General features: G+C 40.2%; 1 protein-coding gene across 6 annotated transcripts in view; it reads right to left on the bottom strand.

Annotated features, from left to right (window-relative positions):
• Positions 1-19059, bottom strand: part of LOC149940789 (latrophilin Cirl-like) — a 214644-nt gene that overhangs the window by 24445 nt on the left and 171140 nt on the right. The window contains exon 1 of one of the 6 annotated variants that reach the window (XM_090180122.1): positions 375-581. The exons of the other annotated variants lie outside the window; for them this stretch is intronic. Within the exon in view, the coding sequence (XP_090036248.1) occupies positions 375-447 (73 nt within the window). The 5' untranslated portion in view covers positions 448-581. Of the gene's footprint in view, positions 1-374; positions 582-19059 lie in introns of those variants that run through there. 6 annotated transcript variants of the gene reach the window in all.

Consider the following 19059-nt stretch of genomic DNA (forward strand, 5'->3'; position numbering starts at 1 on the left):
TTTATTTCCTCCCCGAACTAATATAATGGGCAAAAAGAAATAACTATACACCAACCCCTTTAAAAAAAAAGAGAACAGGAGGATGTGACGTCGTGTTGGTACCGGTATATTAGAAAAACTATATATAAACTAAGGGGCGGGGGGGGGGGTTTCCCCGTTTTTTAATCCTTATACAACATTTTTCATCCGAAAAGTTTCAGTTCGCACTGGCGACGCTAGATGGCGACTGCGTTCGTGGGAAGAATATTTTGACCAACTTTTAAATCGCTGATTTAGAGAATGTACGTAATTTTAATCGGGGATTTTACCGTTTTAAGTGTCATTATAGAAAATGCGGATTAATATTAAATAAGAGAGTTAAATTGGAAGCTTACGTTTCATTTTGAGATGATGAGTATCGACAATAATCCAATGCGAGAGAATAATCCAAAACGCGACCTTCAACATTTTATCTGGGTCTGTATTCCTTCGACGGGCTATAATAACAATACGCGTCGGCGAGGGGAAAAGATGGAATGGCGTTTCGAAACGGCCATCACGGAGCACACGCGTGGAGGAGCTAAGGTTCGCGAACCGTCTTCGGCAGTGTTCGGGGAGCGACTGTTCCGAAAACCGGCCAGAAAGAGACGCCAGCTACGTATAGCCCCCTAACCCTCCCTCCCCCGGCCACCGTTCTTCTCCACGAGTTTGAAAAAGTATTCGAGTAGAACTGGTAAATGCGAACAACTTGCAGCCGCTTCTTCAGAGCCGCGTAATTATTATGGCCGGGGCTTTAGACATTTTAAGAAAAAACCACGTAAAAGAACGCCTTATAATTAAAGCATTTTTTTGCGGGGTATATATCGACGGGAGGGTAACCAGTGGGCCAACGGGGGGGCATTTTTAATGGTAGGGGATTTTCTTCGATACTATAAAACCACGGACGCCCCTCAAAACTCTCTCTCTCTCTCAGCGGATTTCTAGCGGAGGGGTCGGGGCCAACGTGCGTCGCGTGACAAATTCGTTCCTTTTGCAGGTTTTCTCGGCCGTTCGTGAAAGCGAGCGGGAAAACAGCGGGGCCCCAGATCCCGTCCGCATCAACAATCCGCTTGAATATATTTCCAGCCCCAAATAATGGCGAGGCGACGACTCGAATATTTATAACTAAGAAAGCGTAATTAAGAGAAAGTTTCCCCCCGTCCTCGGAAGAAAGATTCATTCTAGTTGAGCGCCTTATTAGGAGACTAGCGCCGCGCGGCCCTTTGACTGATGGCCCGCTGGTAGGGTTATTCCCATTTAGGAACCACGTGACACCCCTCCGCGCGCCAAGAGAGAGAACGGTTCTTTTGGGAGGGGGTTATTAATGACTTATTCTCTTCTCTATTATTTAAAACGGTGTTAATTCCTCTCCCCTAACTGCCCCTGACGCGCCGCTTTTTGAGCAGTCGCCGGGGGTGCTCTATGGACCCACTAAGAAGAGCTATTCAGTCGCGTAGGATCATTACCGTATTTAACGGCTTCCCCGACTGTTTTATTACCATCGTCGCCTGATTGTATGTAATTTTCGATTTATAATTAAATTTTAGTTATAATTAGATTCCCTTAATTACCCGTCTTGTTTGTTTACACTTGTTGACGTTTAAAACGGGATTATGGTGAATATTTAAATTTACAAACATCTAAAATAGTTAGACCGCAACACAATGTATTGAGGTTAACGGATAATGTGAAGCCGCAACTATAGCCTCTGGATTTTGTAACATTTTCCTAGTCGAGGTACTAACGCGACCAGCGTAATCAATAACGTTGACATTAAGTTAACTTAAGGTCGTCTCTCCGACTTGGCCTACCCAGAAACCAATTTATTGTATCCAAAGATTCTATAAAACTAAACTATTATTATTACTTAATACTAAAAGTTTTAAAATAAAATGCAATTACGTAAGTAGGCCTTAATGAATCATGAAAATTCCCAAAAGGAAAAGTTTCAAGGGGCATTAGTTTTGCCATGGCAACCGAAAAGGTTTTTGACAACACAAAATGGAAAATTCCTTACCGAAAAAACCATGGGATTTAAAAATTTAAAATTAAAAAACTAGAAAAAATTATCAAAATTGACGAAAAAAAATTAAATTGATAAAATTTTCCAAAGGGGGCACCCTTAGAAGTTTTCAAAATCCCATGTTTTTTTCGGTAAGGAATTTTCCATTGTGTGTTGTCAAAAACCTTTTCGGTTGCCATGGCAAAACTAATGCCCGTTGAAACTTTTCCTTTTGGGAATTTTCATGATTCATTAAGGCCTACTTAGCCCCCGAGTTTGAACAAAATCGGTGTGTTACACCTCGGGTAGTCTCCTTGTAAGTTAATGAACACTAAATTATTAAACAGTAATTGCAACGAATTAAATATAACTGATTGGGTTGGTTGTGGGATTAATGATAACCTAAAATGTATAGTTATCCCAAATAGTTACGACTCTATTGGGGACCGAAATTAATATTTTTCCAGGGCCCGGGCCCGCTCTGGGCGGCCCAGGAAATCGAGAGACTAACACGAATACTTTCTAGATTGTACTAATATATAGATAACATAAATTATCTTCGTAAGCTTCAAGTGAAACATTCGCTCAAATGTTGGTTGAATTAAAATAGATATATCAAGATGTTCTTATCAACTTTTGGGCGCGTATATCTCGAGATTGTTTCCGAGTATCGGCCCTCGGGTCATTACGCGAAGGAATGCGGTAACAATGTAATTTCGTAAGTTACAAGGCGGGTTGCGAATGAGAAAATTTCATCATTAGGATATCATAACGGAACCATCAAATCCGGAGAAGCGGGGTCTCCGCGCTGGGATGCTAAGCAATATCGAAATTCCAGTCGTATCTTTTCGAAGATATTTCAACAAACCGCCGTCGACGTAGGGGGACATCCACGTATCCGCCAACCGCGATGCGAAACGGACGATTAATACAAATTACAACCAGTCGAGAACAGACTGCATCCGACATTACTCTTATTCCGTTCTCAACTTTTGGCTACCAAGAGCCTCTCCATTGATATCGCCCTAAATCTCCCCCGATGTCAAAAATATTTTCGTCCTTCATGCATTAAATTTCGTTTTTTTCAGCCCCTCTTTAAGTAAGAAAAAAAATTGAAAAGTTAAAAATCGATGCTCTAAGTGTCTTCGCCAGAGTTAAGACGGCAAAGACGGCCGAAGAATTTATTTATTTTTATATCAGATTAACTCTTTTTTTTACGGCAAAAAGCTGTTGCGCTAGGCCCCCCTTCTTTTAACGGGATTTTGGGGAGAAGATGGTAAGGATGCTCCTCGGAACCGTGTGCCGCTTAAAGGCTTAAAAATCTTTATCTAAAAGGCGGGTGGGGGGGGGGGGACTCTAAACGCCGCCATTATATCTCTCATCTTCATCTTCTCTTCTTATTTTAGATGGGGGAGCGGAAAAAGATGGGAATTGAGGGGGCCACCCTAATAGGTCTTTATTCCGCCGCCTACGAAAGACTTTAGATGAAGAATCCCGAGATAGAAAGCGTACAAAATATGAAGAGGTTCGAAGGTTAAAGGATTTTTATTCGGGCTTTTAAGGGACGTTAAAAAACAACTTTTATACTATAAAAATTTAGGCGGCGGAGATGTTAAGACGCCATTTTTCCACCTATGCTATTTAGTTTAAGAGAGTTATAACCTGAAAATATTCCCTTTCTATATAAGCCGATTAATTATTTCGACGAATTTTAATGGAAGTTTATTTCGAAAATAGTGAGCGGATTATACGGCGACAATTTTACTCCTTAAAAGGTTACTTCGTTCATATTTTAAAGCGATGGGGGCGAAAGGGCAATGACTCCTCATTTTTAGAATTTTTATGAATATTAAAATGCTTTTAAGTATTTTAAATATTTAATATTTTGTTTCGAATCTAAAATTTCGTCATTATGAATAACGTACATTTATGAAATAATATATTTATTATAATATTTTTCTTCTCAAAATTATTTAAGCTTAACGAGTAATAATAACTAATTGATAAAATAATATTTGATTTTAAAAATAAATAAGTAGTATTGCACAAAAAAAGTATAAGTTGTGTATTTACAAATAAATTTTGCGCAATTTTTGATGAAATATAAATATAAAAAAAATCCGATCTTTGCATATCAAAAATAAGACGACCTTCGACTCAGTCAACCACCTGATTATAATTTGCGCCCCGCCCAGCTCGTCCTGTACGCAAAATGCGGTGAATATCGTTAATTTTTTTGTCCGACTATTAATAAATAGTTTACATACAATAATACCGGTAGCCTATGCAGCTGTTAATTCGAAAAAATCCCCGTTAAATTCCGAGCACGTAAAACAGTTAAATTTCATTTCGTTTCAATTAATATAACGACAAAAAAAAACCTAGAAAAAGATCGAGACATCAGCCACCCGTTGAAAGCGAGAGCTAACAAAAACATTTTTAAAAAGTCAAAATTTACGTTAGTTAGCCGGTCCCGAAATAAAAACCCCGAGTTTAGGCGACGCAAAGGGAAGCAATTAACATAATTACAGCGTATACTGATATAATATACCTTTAAAGAATTCGTCGATGGGAGAATACAGAAAGACGACCTTGGAATGGCTCATGGGAAGGCCAGGTAGACAGTATTCCTACTCTTCGGCGTACGTCTATCAATCCGCGGATGGCTCTTTGGCGGGGGATATCGGAACCACCGAGAGAGAAGGTTTAAGAGAGAGGGGGGTTTTACACGGACCACCCATCGTGCATGGCCGCTAGTTATATACCCAAAAATGTATTATATAATACGGGGGGTAGAAATATTATAACAAAAACGCGTCTACCCTACTTCTGGACAAAAAAATGCCAGTTGAAAATAACCCGCGTGACGGGACCCGGCGATAGTTTCGCATCTGGTGGACTCGAGAATTCCAAAGCAGATTGCCATTTAGGGCATACGGACTTAATACGTTTATTTGGACTGCCGCGAGGGACGGTCAGAAGGGTCTGTTTTATAATATCCAGGGTTGCGGGGAATAAAGAAGAGCTTTGACTCGGGCCCGTCTCGGTTTCGCTGACAGGGGTGTCTCGCCGAAAACAGAAGTACCCATCCGTAAAAACTGAACGCCCGGAAAAGAGAATATATAGGTTACGTCTTCTATACTAATAATCAATTTATTCACCATTTCCGAGTGCGGTTTTTTTCGGTCCGACTAAACGAGATGCCTTTAGCATAAGGCCCACCGTTTGTTTTTGATTTGCTCGAGGTTTACTGGAAATTAAATTTAATCAAATCTACCAATAAATTTAGGGCGTAAGAAGTTTTGTTTGCCTTTGATTGAAAAGATATATTTAGAAAATTATATTCCATAAAGATTTTTTTGGAAATTTATATAAAAAAAACATCCAACGTGAGTTATTTACCGTATCATTTAAAAATCTTAATTTAATGTATTTATTAATCGTGTTTTTCATTTAACGAATTTATTAATCTTGGTTTTTTAGTATATCTATTTTGATTTATTAATTATATTTTCGGAAAAAGTAGCGCGTCTTAAAATATATAATTTTAACATCGCAAAAATGTAAATTAAATTAAATTAAATAATTTGAATAAATACTTTTCTGTTATAACGTATCCAGCGCAATTTGACACATTGTTATCAAGCGTAATATTTACTCAAAGGTACGAGACACGTACGAAAAAAAAACCTTTTATCTTTTCAGCGGTTGTGGAGGCGTCAAACGTTAATGACAGCGTATTAGCGACCAAATAAGTCTGTTTACGCTATAAAAACCGTCTGAATATGAAAAACAACGTTGTGTTTTTTCGATTTGGCCGTATATAACCGTCAAAAAAGCGAGGATAAAGGCGTTCAGACGAAGGCGAAGTACAAATAGTTTTTTTCGGAGGCGGCGGCAATGTGGCCTTCATCATTCCACGTCGACTGTTTACATAATACACACACAAAGAGAGAGACTTTTAGCGCCAGGGTTAGGATTGTTTATGGAGCGACGTTAAGAGGCGAAATTGGATAGGGTAATTTATTAAATTACATTGTAAGGAGACGCAATCGTACAAAGAGCCAAAAGCGAGTGGAAACGAAAACATCCGACAGGCTCGCTCCAAAAGTGAGAGAGAAATGTAAATTGTAGAGGATCTTCTAATGAATAGGGCCCGATGCGTTTTGAGAAACGGGTAAAAGGGTCGTGACCCCCCTGAATGGAGAAGAAAATAAAATGGCAGCCGAGATGAGAAGACCCCACGCATCTCGAGAAAGAGAGAGAGCATCATGGCTGGCAGGCGGCCGCCTCGCATCAGGATCTGGCGGGAAAATCTTGATGTAAGCGAAGGGATAATAGTCAAGACTCGAGACACCTATTTCGGCCGAAACACACGAAATCTTTCAAACATCGAAATTCGAAGAGAAAAAAAAATACAGTACGCTCCCCCCTCCCCCCGCGTTGGTTCTATTTCGTACAACATGGAACCCCGGATGTCTTAGAAATGTATCCTCCACCATCGGCGAGTGAAATCCCCGCGCGCGTCGGTATTTTAGCATCATCCCTCTCATGATGTTCCAACCTCTCCTCTTCTCAAAACTGTTCTGACAATCACGAATAGTCTCCCCCCCTCTCTCCCCGTGTTAGATTGAGTGAAATTTCTTATTTTGATATTTCGAGGGATAATATATTCTACGGAATTAGGTTTTATTCGCATTCTGAGACGAGTCGAAATACCAATTTTAAAGTTCATAATTTGATTTTCGCGTTAATTTCAAAATGCAATTGAAGTTTTAAAATCTGGGTTTACTGAAGGTCAAACTCAACTCTATTTAAAAAGACTGATTTTGGAAGGATTTGATTTGTAGACGAATTAATATCTAAGGCGATAAAATTTCGACGGCAGACAACTACGAAACTTAAATTGCCGAAATTTCTACCATTAATAACCTTCTTTACAGACTACAAATTTATAGCAACGATATACGAGAATATAAATTTCCCAACCATCTTAAAGAAAGGATTCGTATACTGGCGGAGTTTAAGCAATTATTTCCTAAAGAGGGGGGAGGGATAGGGGATTCTGTCCCCCTCCCCGTCATTCTCGGAATAAATTAAAAGGGTGCTATGTTAGCTGGAATCCCGACTATAATAACAAACGAGACTAGTCGAAGAGAGAAAAGAGTTCAGACAGGAGGAATCCTATTACGGGCGAACGTGCCTTCACTCTCCTAATCACGACGGCACACTTTGGCCGGCCGAAACCCGCCACTCTCTGGCGCGCGGGGGCCAAATATTAGGGGCTCCGTTCTCCTTCGAGACGGGGCAGTTTCCTTTAAAGACGTCCGCGCTTTACCGTCGTGAAAAAGGAGAAAAAACGAGAGGAAGTCCTATCAAGTTCTGGGATGCGAGGGAGCAATTTGGAGCAGGGTTGGCAAGTTTTAAACAAAATGTTTAAAATAAGGGTTTAAAACACGTTTAAAACAAATATTTTAAACAAACACCAATTTGTTTTAAACGTTTTAAACTATCTATTTCAAACATGTTTTTTATAAGGTAAATTTTCATTGTTTTTTTTGTAAGATTTTGGTTATTCAATAGAAAAAACCATTCCAAGGCTCCAAGAAAGGTAAATTGTATTGATAACGGGTAGTTTGATTTTAAGATTCTCTGAAAAGAGCGACTGAAAGGGCTTGATATGATTTCATAAATTTCCTACCAGTGCAAAAATCCTACGAACACATTGAATTTTGTCTTTTTGTTTCAATAGAATGTATATAGCTGCCAATATACATTTATTTGGGACCGTTCCTAAAAGTAGGGTTGCTGTTTAGTCGGGCTGTGCCGGTACAAGAAACACGGCCGGTCTGGACAGATCGGGTTAAAACCGACTAGACGGCACTCCTAGATAATAATTAAGGGATTTCGGTCGATTTTTTTGAAATTTTATTATGTGATGGAAGTTTTAAGATTATAGAGGTATCTAAGTTCTTATTTTTTATAACATTGTTTATTTGTGATGATTTATGACTGCAGACGTGCACATTTCAATAAACCAAAACTAAAAACAAAGTGTGGATAACTAGCTATTTTCCCTTTTCTTAGTACTATGCGACCGAAAATTCCAGGATGATAGCTATTAAAAACCCTACTATAGGTTAGGTAGTATTTGCATGGGGCACCAAAAACCCTAAGGCCGTCAATGGTTGGTCAACAACGCTTAGCGAAATTCGTGGCTCGTTTAAATAAGCGTGTACTCTTTGGTTCTTCTCCCTGTGTAGAAAATATAGATTATTTATAAGATTTAAGTGTATGATTTAAGATAAGTTAAAATTAAAATTTAGTATAAATAAAATTAAGTGTAACCAAAAAAATATATAAAAGGATAAAATGTAAACCAAATTTCGGACGGAATTCCCACTCTGTATTGTATATATTTCTTGTTATTTTTGTGTAAAAACCCCACTCCTCGAGATTCGAGGAAACTAATGGATGTATTGTGTAGAAGGGAAGCTTCGGAAAACACAGCGGGAGTAAAGAGTCGTGGTGCCACTTCGACGCTGCTGCCTTTCAAGGTACTTCGAAACGACGGTTGGGATTATGGGTCACCTGACCACTAATTCCCTCCCGTTCAAATTTTTGCGTATAAAGGCTAGATTTCTAGCGAAATAAATGAGATAGCTTGCAAAACTTGTAGAGGACACACAAAAAGTCCCAACCTTAAAATAGGGCTGAAAGAAACCAGCCATCGTATTTTTCTTGAAATAAAGTAATATCATTTTTTAATATAGAAAATCGTAATCATTTTAGTATAGTACGAAAGCGTAGCGTAATTATAGTATGGTGTGTGAGAGCTTTAGAGTTCCCAATAAACTTTAAAACTATATAGTCAGTCTATAGCGAGCTAGAAAGAAAAGCTCTCCGCGGTCTGGTAGGATCCCGCTAATTAAAATTCTACACCCTGTGAGTTTATTTATAATACCATAAGTGGCATAATTACCCTAAGTGTGCCAATATGAGCCTTTCCCACAGAAAATCTTCAATTACAGCTTGTTCTAAACAGACGAAAGAAACGTAGGACTCGCGAATTCCGTTCAATACCCTATATGGTATTTTTAATGCTCGCGCCGCAGACGCCGCTTCGCAAACACATTACGTAAATTTCGTCACTGGAAAAAATGACGTCATTTACGTCACTTTCGTTAAACAAGGTATCATTGAAAAATTCATCTTATTGACACACTTAGGTTAATTATGCCACTTATGATAATGATACGTAATATTTCTTTAAATGAGTTTACTCGTGAATCTGATTCATAAGTATAATGAAGAGTTTAAAACGTGTTTTAAACATAGTTTTTTATTGTTCATTATGTGTTTTTTATTGTTTGATTTAAAAACAGTTAAAAACAATGAATCTTGTTTAAAACAATAAAAAACATTGTTTTTGTTCTTTTTGAAAAAAACAAGGATTTTGCCAACCCTGATTTGGAGACTCCCCTACGTTCCATCCGTCAACGTTTTATAAAAGATAGCCACCCACGAACGGATAAGGCCGAGCCACTATATTATAGCCAGTGAAAAAAGGGAGAGAGAAGACCCCCCTCCAGTTCCTTTTACTTCCATTTTGGTAATTAATTTCCGACCGCAGCGCACCCTATACGCGACGAATGAAAAGAGACGGCTTTTCTTGCCTACGCTACCGCGCGCGTTTTTAAAATAAATCGCGTATCAAATGACTGTTCGTCCCTAACTATAACAGAGTGGTAAAGTCTGCGGGAAATTAATCGTACCCTTCACACCGTCAACCGACGCGCCATTGAAAAATATATATACAGGGTGTTTCAAAAGGTGAAGCGAAAATTTTAAGGAGTTGTAGGGGCTTCCCATTTTCCTACGATGAGTTTAAAAGAGCACCAGAGAGCTTCAAAGTGTGGCCTACTAGCCCCTGGAAGTAGGCTGCAACAAGCGCAAAACCAAGCAGCGGGGACTTAAACAGGGTTGCCACAATGTTTTCACAATCAAATTCCCTGACTTTTCCATGTTTGCCCTGACCATCTCCTGGGATTTCCCCTGACTTATTTTGGGCCAAGGTTTTGTATTTTTTTAACCTATATTTTAGTTTAAGTTTCCTATTTGAAACTGATTCCCTGACATTTCCCTGATTTTCAGACTAATTTTTAAAATTCCCCGACTTTTCCCTGATTTTCAGACTAATTTTTAAAATTCCCCGACTTTTCCCTGATTTTTATACCCATATTCAAATTCCCCGACTTTTCCAGGAATTCCAGGTTTAAATACCGTTTAAGTTTACCTTTTTACACTCGTTACCTCGATTTGTATACAAAGTCCTTTTTTACCTATCAAACGAACCCAAACCTTAATATTCGCATTTCCCGGCTGCTTGGTTTTGCGCTTGTTGCAGCCTACTTCCAGGGGCTAGTAGGCCACACTTTGAAACTCTCTGGCGCTCTTTTAACTCATCGTAGGAAAATGGAAAACAAAACCGGCATACTTTTCAACTCACCCCCTACAACTCCTTCAAATTTTTGCATAACCTTTTGAAACACCCTGTATATAGGTTTAAACAGACAGTATATACCGCGCAGTTTCTTTATTTTTAGAGCAATGTTTCGTTTAGATTTAGAGGCCTTGACAAAGGGTGAGCTAGTATAAAAATCGAGTCTAGAGGGGGGGGGGGGGTGTTTTTCGCTGGCTAGAAAAGATAATTAAAAAGTAGTCCCCCCCCCCTTTTAGTAAAGGCGGCTTGGGAGGTGCGAGTCCCACGCGTCAGGAGATTCGGAATAAATTAAAAAAAGGAAAACTTAGGCAGGGGTGAAATGGGGAAGCTCATCGGGAGGTTGTAGCTTTCGATTCATTCCATTTGCTCCCGAAACAAGGCTCTACAACATCGTCCCGGGAATAAACATTTATCTTTTCTCATTGAACCGTCCGGAATATAGATAAAAAAAACAATGTATGGATTTTTTTAGAATTCCTATCGAAAAATGAATAATGAACTCCGATATACAATATATCTATACAAGTGTGTAGAGCAGTGGGATTATTTTCTCTTTGACGCCATTCTTATGAAAATGAACTTACGATAAAAGAATGGAAATATTTTTCTTTCCCGTTTCAAAGAAGTAAATATTGCTTTTATCAAGTAGGAGCTGTAAAAAAATAAATAAAACAAACTTTTGAAGTTATGGGGGATATGAAATTTTAATATATAAAATATATTTTAGATGATGAATAAATATTTAAACGAACTGACAACTTTCGTATTTTCGATACGGTACGCGTGACTATCACACGAAAGGGCAATAAAATGTTTACAGGGACTGAATACTTCAGTATTTTTGATACGGTACGAGTGACTACTACACGAAAGGACAAAGAAATGTTTACAGGGACTGAATATTTCCGTATTTTTGATACGGTACGCGTGACCACTACACGAAAGGACAAAAATGTTTACAGGGACTGAATACTTCCGTATTTTTGATACGGTACGCGTGACCACTACACGAAAGGACAATGAAATGACAGGGTTCGTACAAAATTTCCGGAATTAAATACCATGACATTTCCAGGTTATCCCTGACCAAATTTCCAAATTTTCTCCGAACACTTTTGTAGAATAAATGAATGTTTTAAGGTAAAATCTTGAAAAATATTGAGTATGTATTTTTAGTACATCTTTAAAAAAATTAATTTGACTGATTTTTTTGGGGATCATTTTGAAATTTCCTTACTTTTTTGGACCATTTTAAAATTCCCTGACTATTCCCTGACCTTTTGGACAATGAAATGTTTACAGGGACTGACAACTTCAATATTTTCGATACGGTACGCCTAACTTTAAACCTAATCCAACAACAATAAAATATAATAAAGACATAAAACCATATGGCGTTTTCATGCCCAATATTAATCAAACTTAATTCAATAAAAAAATATATAAAAAGGGGTCTAACAAATAAAAATTTAATATAGTTATATAAAATAATCCGTCTATAAAATAAGAGTGAGTAATCGGGAAAAAGGCAATCGCGGGGGGACCAGAGAGAGCTATACGGGGATAAATCCTCAATTTGTTACGAAAATGCCCCGACAAAGTACCGTTTGCAGGGGGAGGGGGTTGGAAAATTTTATACCTAATCCCAAAGCGGGGTAATCCAGCCAAGGCCTAAACGAGGGAAAAAGGAAGCGAAGGGACTCGATTGACAGGAACTAAGTCAGTCGTATTATTACCGTTTCGACTAAAAAAAGGAACCAAGTCCTTCTATTTCATCCCTTATTTCTCAGGGCGCCGGAATCCATCCGCGCGCGCGACACCTAAACGGAACAAATGTTTTCCGCTGGAAATAATACAGAAGCGAAGGCCGCCAAAGTGGAATATTGGGCCTATTACATAGCCGCGTGCGGAACTTCCAGCGCGATACGGTCCAAACGGAATTGAGGATAATCCCCGGCGTGATGCACTTTTCTCTCTCTGTGCGGGTGTGTATCTCCGTTGCATCCCCCCTTTTCCGGCCAGTGAAAGGACTTAACAATTTATACGATAGATACAAACAACGAAACGCCGCCAGTTCCCGAAAAAAGGGATAGATGGCGCGGGTTAAAACGCGAGGATAGGCTTAGCTAAGATGGTTTTTTTATTTTTTTTTCCTTTAAAGCGAGAAAAAAACCGATATCTAAGTAAAGAAAAAGAAGGAAGAGGAAAAGTGGAATAGATACTCCGGTAAAGGAGATATCAAGGGCCCCTCTCTCTCTGGCCCTGATATAAAAATAGATGGCTAGGAAGAAAGTTCGGGCCCGAATCATTCCGAAATAAGAAACCCGCAACGGGTGAGTCGCGGACTCTACACTTTTGGGATGGAATGAAAAATGGTAATGCAAAACTACGTTCTTCTTTCTAGCGGGGCTCTCACTATCGCGGGGATTACGGGGAGTCACCATGGTGATAGGGGTGTTCGTCTAAGATGACAAATAGAGAGAGGAAGAGACCATTTACACGGCGGAGGAAGATATACCGCGGGGATAAAAGGCGTAAGCCTCCGCTAGAGGGCGTCCCCGCAACTTCGTTACAACCATCCGCGTCCGTCTCGCCTCCGCCAAGGAAGGAGACGAGCGAAAGGTGGGAAAGGAAAGATAGTTTGGATGTTGCCTTAGTTTCGGGCGTCGCTTATTGAAAGAGAGCCCCTCCGAGAGGAAACTGGATCCTGAAGGATGCCACGGATATCCTTCGGATTTTATTCGTCAATTCTCGGCTTCGTCATCAATAAAGCGCGACGGACGAGTGACAACGGCCAGAACGATATAGAAAGAAGTAAATTATCGGACCTATCTTTCGACGACACGCGGAGGGATACGGCGGAAAGCCGGAGCGCGCGCCCCCTCGTGGATATCGAGGAAATTAACATTGAAAGGTGACTGCTACTAGGTTCCTTCTCTTTCTAGCTCCAACGAGAGACGCTGTACGTCGAATATCAGGCGTCAAAAGCATCCCTTTCAGCGAGATTGCAATTTGCCTAACAGGCGTTCGGCCGGCCATACACGCCAAAAATAATATTACGGACGGAATTGAATTATTTGGTTATGACACCGAGAGGGACTACGCGGAATATTCCTGCCAATGACGGCCTGGCCTCATTTCCGGATATTAAGCTAAAATAACGGTACGGCGGAATAGACTTTTACCGCCTCAAAGGAACCGACCACTTCCGCAATTTCAATTACATCCGCCGCGAAAGAAATAATCCCGATAAAAACGTCATCGCGCCAACATTCAACGTCCGAAAGGAATTTCTCCCTTAGTCCTTACATCCAATAAAATTACTCTATACCCGCTTTCGGCGATTGACATTCAATTTGCGTTCCCACCCTACAAACAAAAGCCCGCGATATTAAGAACGAGCGCGCGAATCGTGCACGCCTACGCCTACGCCCGGAGTAAGTTTCCAAAAGCCACGATCTAAAATCGTCAATTACAATAGCAAATATACCAAACCATTTCGTACAATATAACGCGAATAAATTAATATTGAAATACCAAAGTAAATACCATATATAAATACGTACATTCCGCCTTAATAACGTCGAAGAAAGGAAAAAGATCGGATTCGTATCAAAACAGCGCGCAAATATGAGGATTATCCGATTCTATTCAATGATTCAATATCCCGGCTAATTTAAATTTTCAGCTATACGTACCCTCGTGCATAATTTATCTCGAACCCCGTTGACGGGGGGAAACATACACGCTGCATACGGAATATTTCCACAAGCGTTATAAGCTGACGTTTTGCATATTAAAACGAGCCAATCGAAATAGAGCAGCAACAATACCGTATTCGTACGGAAAAGGACACATTTTTAAAAAAAGCTAGCTATATACATACCGCGTAACGAATATCGCGCGGGGGTTTGGACAACCCCGAAAACGTCGAATGTTTATTTAGCGGGGATGAGATCGTATAGGCACGGCCGGACTAATGTGGCTGGTGAATTTATAATATAATTAGAATCTTTCGCGGCGGCTACAAATACGACGGAAAGCTCGGCAGTGAAGCCGGGGATCGGGAAACGCGCTAATGTTATTGAATCGAAGTTAGCCGTCTTTACTTTTCCTACGGCTAATTCAATTAAATCTCGGCTTCGGAACGAGAATGGCCTACAAGCCTATCGATTAATGGCCGCTATAATGTTAATGCACCGGAGATTCCTGCCTCCCACACGTATAAACTAGGCATTAAAGGCCTACGGTTTAATCTATTATGGAAAAGCAGATGTAGGGGCTAATGCGTTTATAGCCCCTACCGCCCCTACGACCCCCCCCCCCCCACGCGGCAATCCGCCTTATTCGTTGTCAATCCGGGCGTGAGTGGACTATGTACTTCGCAGGTGTAGTCCGCGTATCTTACCGTTCCGAACTAGGCGTATATGCAAATGCCTAGTGGGTGCTGTCGCGCGCGCGGGCGAGCGAGCCTTGACCCTTCAACCCTGAAATCGCCATTATTAAAACAAACACGACGGGGAAGCCGGCGTGTGCCGTATAAATATTGTTTCCCCGCCTTCCTCCGCGCGCCAGAGATGGATCCGCGGCCAGTTGGATTACGTCGAGTTCAAACCGTAAGGATTCTCTATTCCTCTCAACTTTATAATGCAAATCTTGCCGAAAGACTCGACGAAACCGTAGCTTCTCTCTATAGAAGATTAAGTGGGATTAAAGAGTTACGGAAATAAACGAAATTTTAAGCGGAACTTCCTCCTCTTAATACCCTTATAGTTAACACTTCGTTAAAATTTTAGTTATATTTTGAACTGCTATTTTCTTAAATATTGTTCGAAAAGTAACCTCTTTTTACCTCTCCAAGGGGACTTTGTACCCTAGGAGGGGTTATACAACCACCGTGTCTGTCTGTCTGTGGGTGGGTGGGTCTGTCTGTCTGTCAGGCCTGCGAACGCGTTCGCATTTTCGAGGCAAAGGGTAATCACTGCGTACGCAGTTTCTTAGAATCAGGGAAAAGGTTTTTACAAAAGCGCCCTCTTTTTGTCATTGGGTGTAGTATAATTTTTTAATCGGCCGGGATTCGAACCCGAGCCCTCTTGAACGACAGGTGAGCGTTCTACCGCAGAACCACGGATACAGTTACGCTTGTTAAATCTGATATTTCTCAGTCACTCGGGTATGGAAACTTGAAACAGAATTATTCCTTGGTTAAAAAAACTGATTTTTTTAAATATTAGATTTACTTGTCTAAATATTCTTTATCAATGTATTTCTACTTGAGACGAGTTTTAGCATTGTTCCCAATTTCTCTCATGCTAGAAAAGTAAGTTTTTAGAAAAATCAAATCAGCATTGATTGGTTCCCTAAAATTGACGTTTCCCACGCTATTTTTCATTCCCCTCTCTCTTGCCGTGTCCTCAACAAAGTCATACTTCCGCGCAAGTTTCCATACCAGAGTGACTGAGAAAAATCATACCACCTCGGGCAGGAATCGAACCTAAAACCTTTGGGTTACTACCATTGGATAGTTGACTTTGAATGTTCAATGTAACCCCGCCAAACAAACGAACCCAATCGACTCATTCATAAATTGTATGTCCGAGGTCTGTTCACTCGTGGCCTCGCTAGTCCAATGGTAGTGGCGTTAGACGGTAACGCTAAGGTTGTAGGTTCGATTCCTGCCCGAGGTGGTATTGAAACTTGCGCAGAATTATTCCTTGGTTAAAGAAACTTCTATAATTGTATTAATTCCTGCGCTATAAATATATACGTATATAATATATAATAATATCATTTGTATAAACAACTACAGTCTTGTTTAAATTAAATTACATAGGATACTGATAATAAAAAAAATAATAATTTACAACGAAATTATTAACTGGGGAAATTTTTCGTTGCTGTAGGTCCAACGGAAACCGCAGATTCTATTAGAAAAAAAAATATCCTCTATTAATTAATATATCCATAACCAATTTCGAGAAACTAAATCCCAAATACTTGTAATTAAGTACACGGTAATTAAAAATAATTGTTTATTAAGGGTGTTATATAATTATCAATAACATACCCCGAAGCGGAGTATAAGAACCCTTTTTTTCCACGCGAGAAAACAAAGACATAAATATGATCTCCAACACCAGGCGTGGATCCCACCAAGGGACATTTCACGGCGACCGTGGTATCGGAAACTTAAGAACTATTCCTTCAAAGGCGGGTTGAACGGGTAGGGGGGGGGGGGGGTAGGGAAGTACAAAACACGTTCTCTTTTAACACCGAGTATAGAGAGTCACTAATCGGGTGGTCCTCGGCTTCCACAACGCTCTTCGTCGACTTCGATGGTGGGCCAACGCGAAAATTGCGTCTCCCAAAAGCTATTACCAGAACATCTCAACGTCTAAGCTTAAGTCTAATTTATAATTTGCCAAATTTCTGTCCCCTTTTTTGCATCCCTAAGAGAAAGCGATCAGGGAAGGATGAGGGAGATACCAAAAAAAAAAAACTAGACTTAGCTGGACTGGGGTGCTGCCACGAGAAGCAGAAAGTCTGCAGACGGGTAATTCTTTTTTTTTGGCGAAAATGCCCCTCCGAGGTATATAAGGTTATCGTTTATGTTAATCGCGATGAAATTAATGATATACCTATATTACCGAGGGGATCAGGTGAGACTGGAAGAAAGTGGGGGATGGGGATGGGGGCAGAGGCCCCAAAACATTGCCGAAGACGCTGATAGATACTGAGCGGGTAATCGCTCAAAATCAGGGTGAAACAAGCTCGACAGGCAAGGCGGAGGAGCGGATCAAGCGTCGAGCACGCGCCCGGATTGCGGAGAGAGCACCTTTCCCTTTCTTTTAAGCTTTTTATTACCTAAAACGTTGGCGAGCTCGCGGCTGATGTGACATCTCACTGACAATAAGACGCCCACGTTATCAGCGCCCGTTGCGGGAAACTCGGTAAATTGGATGCCATCTTCGAAGAAGGGCCGTTCCCTAAAGGTTCACCGCCAGATTGCGCCCCCACCACTATACCAGGCGATAGCGATGAGCGATGGCCGCGCATTGGAATGAATCGACTCTCTTTATCTCCCCAGAGTGATATATCGTGCGTTATAACGTTCACTTTGATTAGACGCGCGCCGACCAGCGACCATCAGCCCAGATTTTCAATACGAGATTGTCTTTATTCCCTCTTAAATGATTGACACATTCGACGGTTTCGCGTTCGGAACGGATATTAATAGAGAATTATATCAACAACGCTGTCATAACAACCTTATCTAACGTTAGTTCTATCGTAAGAAACAAGTTCGATTGAATTCGTAAAAAAAAAACTCGCGACAATTAAGATTTCAATCGCCTCTGGGGCGTGCGCCTTTCAAATCAAAGAAAATAAATTGAAGAAAAAAACGGGTTATACAAATTTGACGTTTATACTTTAACCCCGTCTAAGTTTGAATTTGGCGTATACCACGAGGGAAGCGGAGACTTTAGGAACAGCCCTGTATATCGCAAACTAATTATTCTTGGCGGCAGAGGGGATGGTCCGCCAATGAAACCCGACCGACGGAACCTGCCTACGAATGACAGATTGCGAAGTCGAACCGTAACTGCACCCACTCGCTCTTAAAATGTATATTTATTTTCTCCCTTTGAACGTAATAGAATTACGCCAAGGAAAATAATATAGAAGCCAGAGTCTATAAGGAAAAGCCAGCACCCGTCCTACGCGATCTCGACGGGGATAAATCTTATTTTCCAAGTCGCTCAAAATCGATTTCGCGTAAAGAGTGAAACGTAATATAATAAGGAATGCGAATTATTTAGTTAAACACAGTCAGACACCAAGGACACTAAACCAGTAATTTCTCAATTTTGTCACACACGCGATGTTTAAATAAAACGTACCGCGTGCCAATCGATTTAAAAAAATGTTAAATAATATTTTATCGCTACATTCGAATATAAATAACTGAAATGGGCGTGCGCTTTCTACGGGTTGAATAACGTTCGCGGTCTTTTTAGTTTCATTGTCTGGCGGGAGAAGATTCCACCACCAGAATGATTAATGCGACTCCGAGGTTTTCGGTTTAAGATTCGCGGATTAATAAAAAAAATGAGCCTATTTTCGTTCTCTTTCCAGGCCTATTGTTTCCGAAAGAAGAAGAACGAAGAGATAAGGAGATTGGCTTTGTTTTACGTCACGTTCGCCACAAAAATAACAGCGGAAACATTCCAGCTATTTTTGGCCGTTTGCTTTTATTACATTTTTATGACTACATTAAAGAGCTTTGAAAAGCCTAGATGATATCGCGTTGCCACGAACCGTTCGAAATTCGAGTAGTGGGGCCAAGAGCGTATTCAGGCCACTGAGAACCGACAAACAAATTTACCTGAGCCAGACTATAGTCTCGATCTGGATTGAGATTATCAAAGTATTGTTTTAATTTTTTTTCTTGACTCAATGATTAATAATTTAGTAACTATTTTGATATATGATTAAATTTTTGGTTAAAATTGCACGTACTAAATTTCGAGTTAAA

This window comes from Leiobunum rupestre, chromosome 6 (assembly GCF_980474605.1).
Source record: "Leiobunum rupestre chromosome 6, qqLeiRupe1.1.hap1, whole genome shotgun sequence".
Taxonomy (NCBI): domain Eukaryota; kingdom Metazoa; phylum Arthropoda; class Arachnida; order Opiliones; family Sclerosomatidae; genus Leiobunum; species Leiobunum rupestre.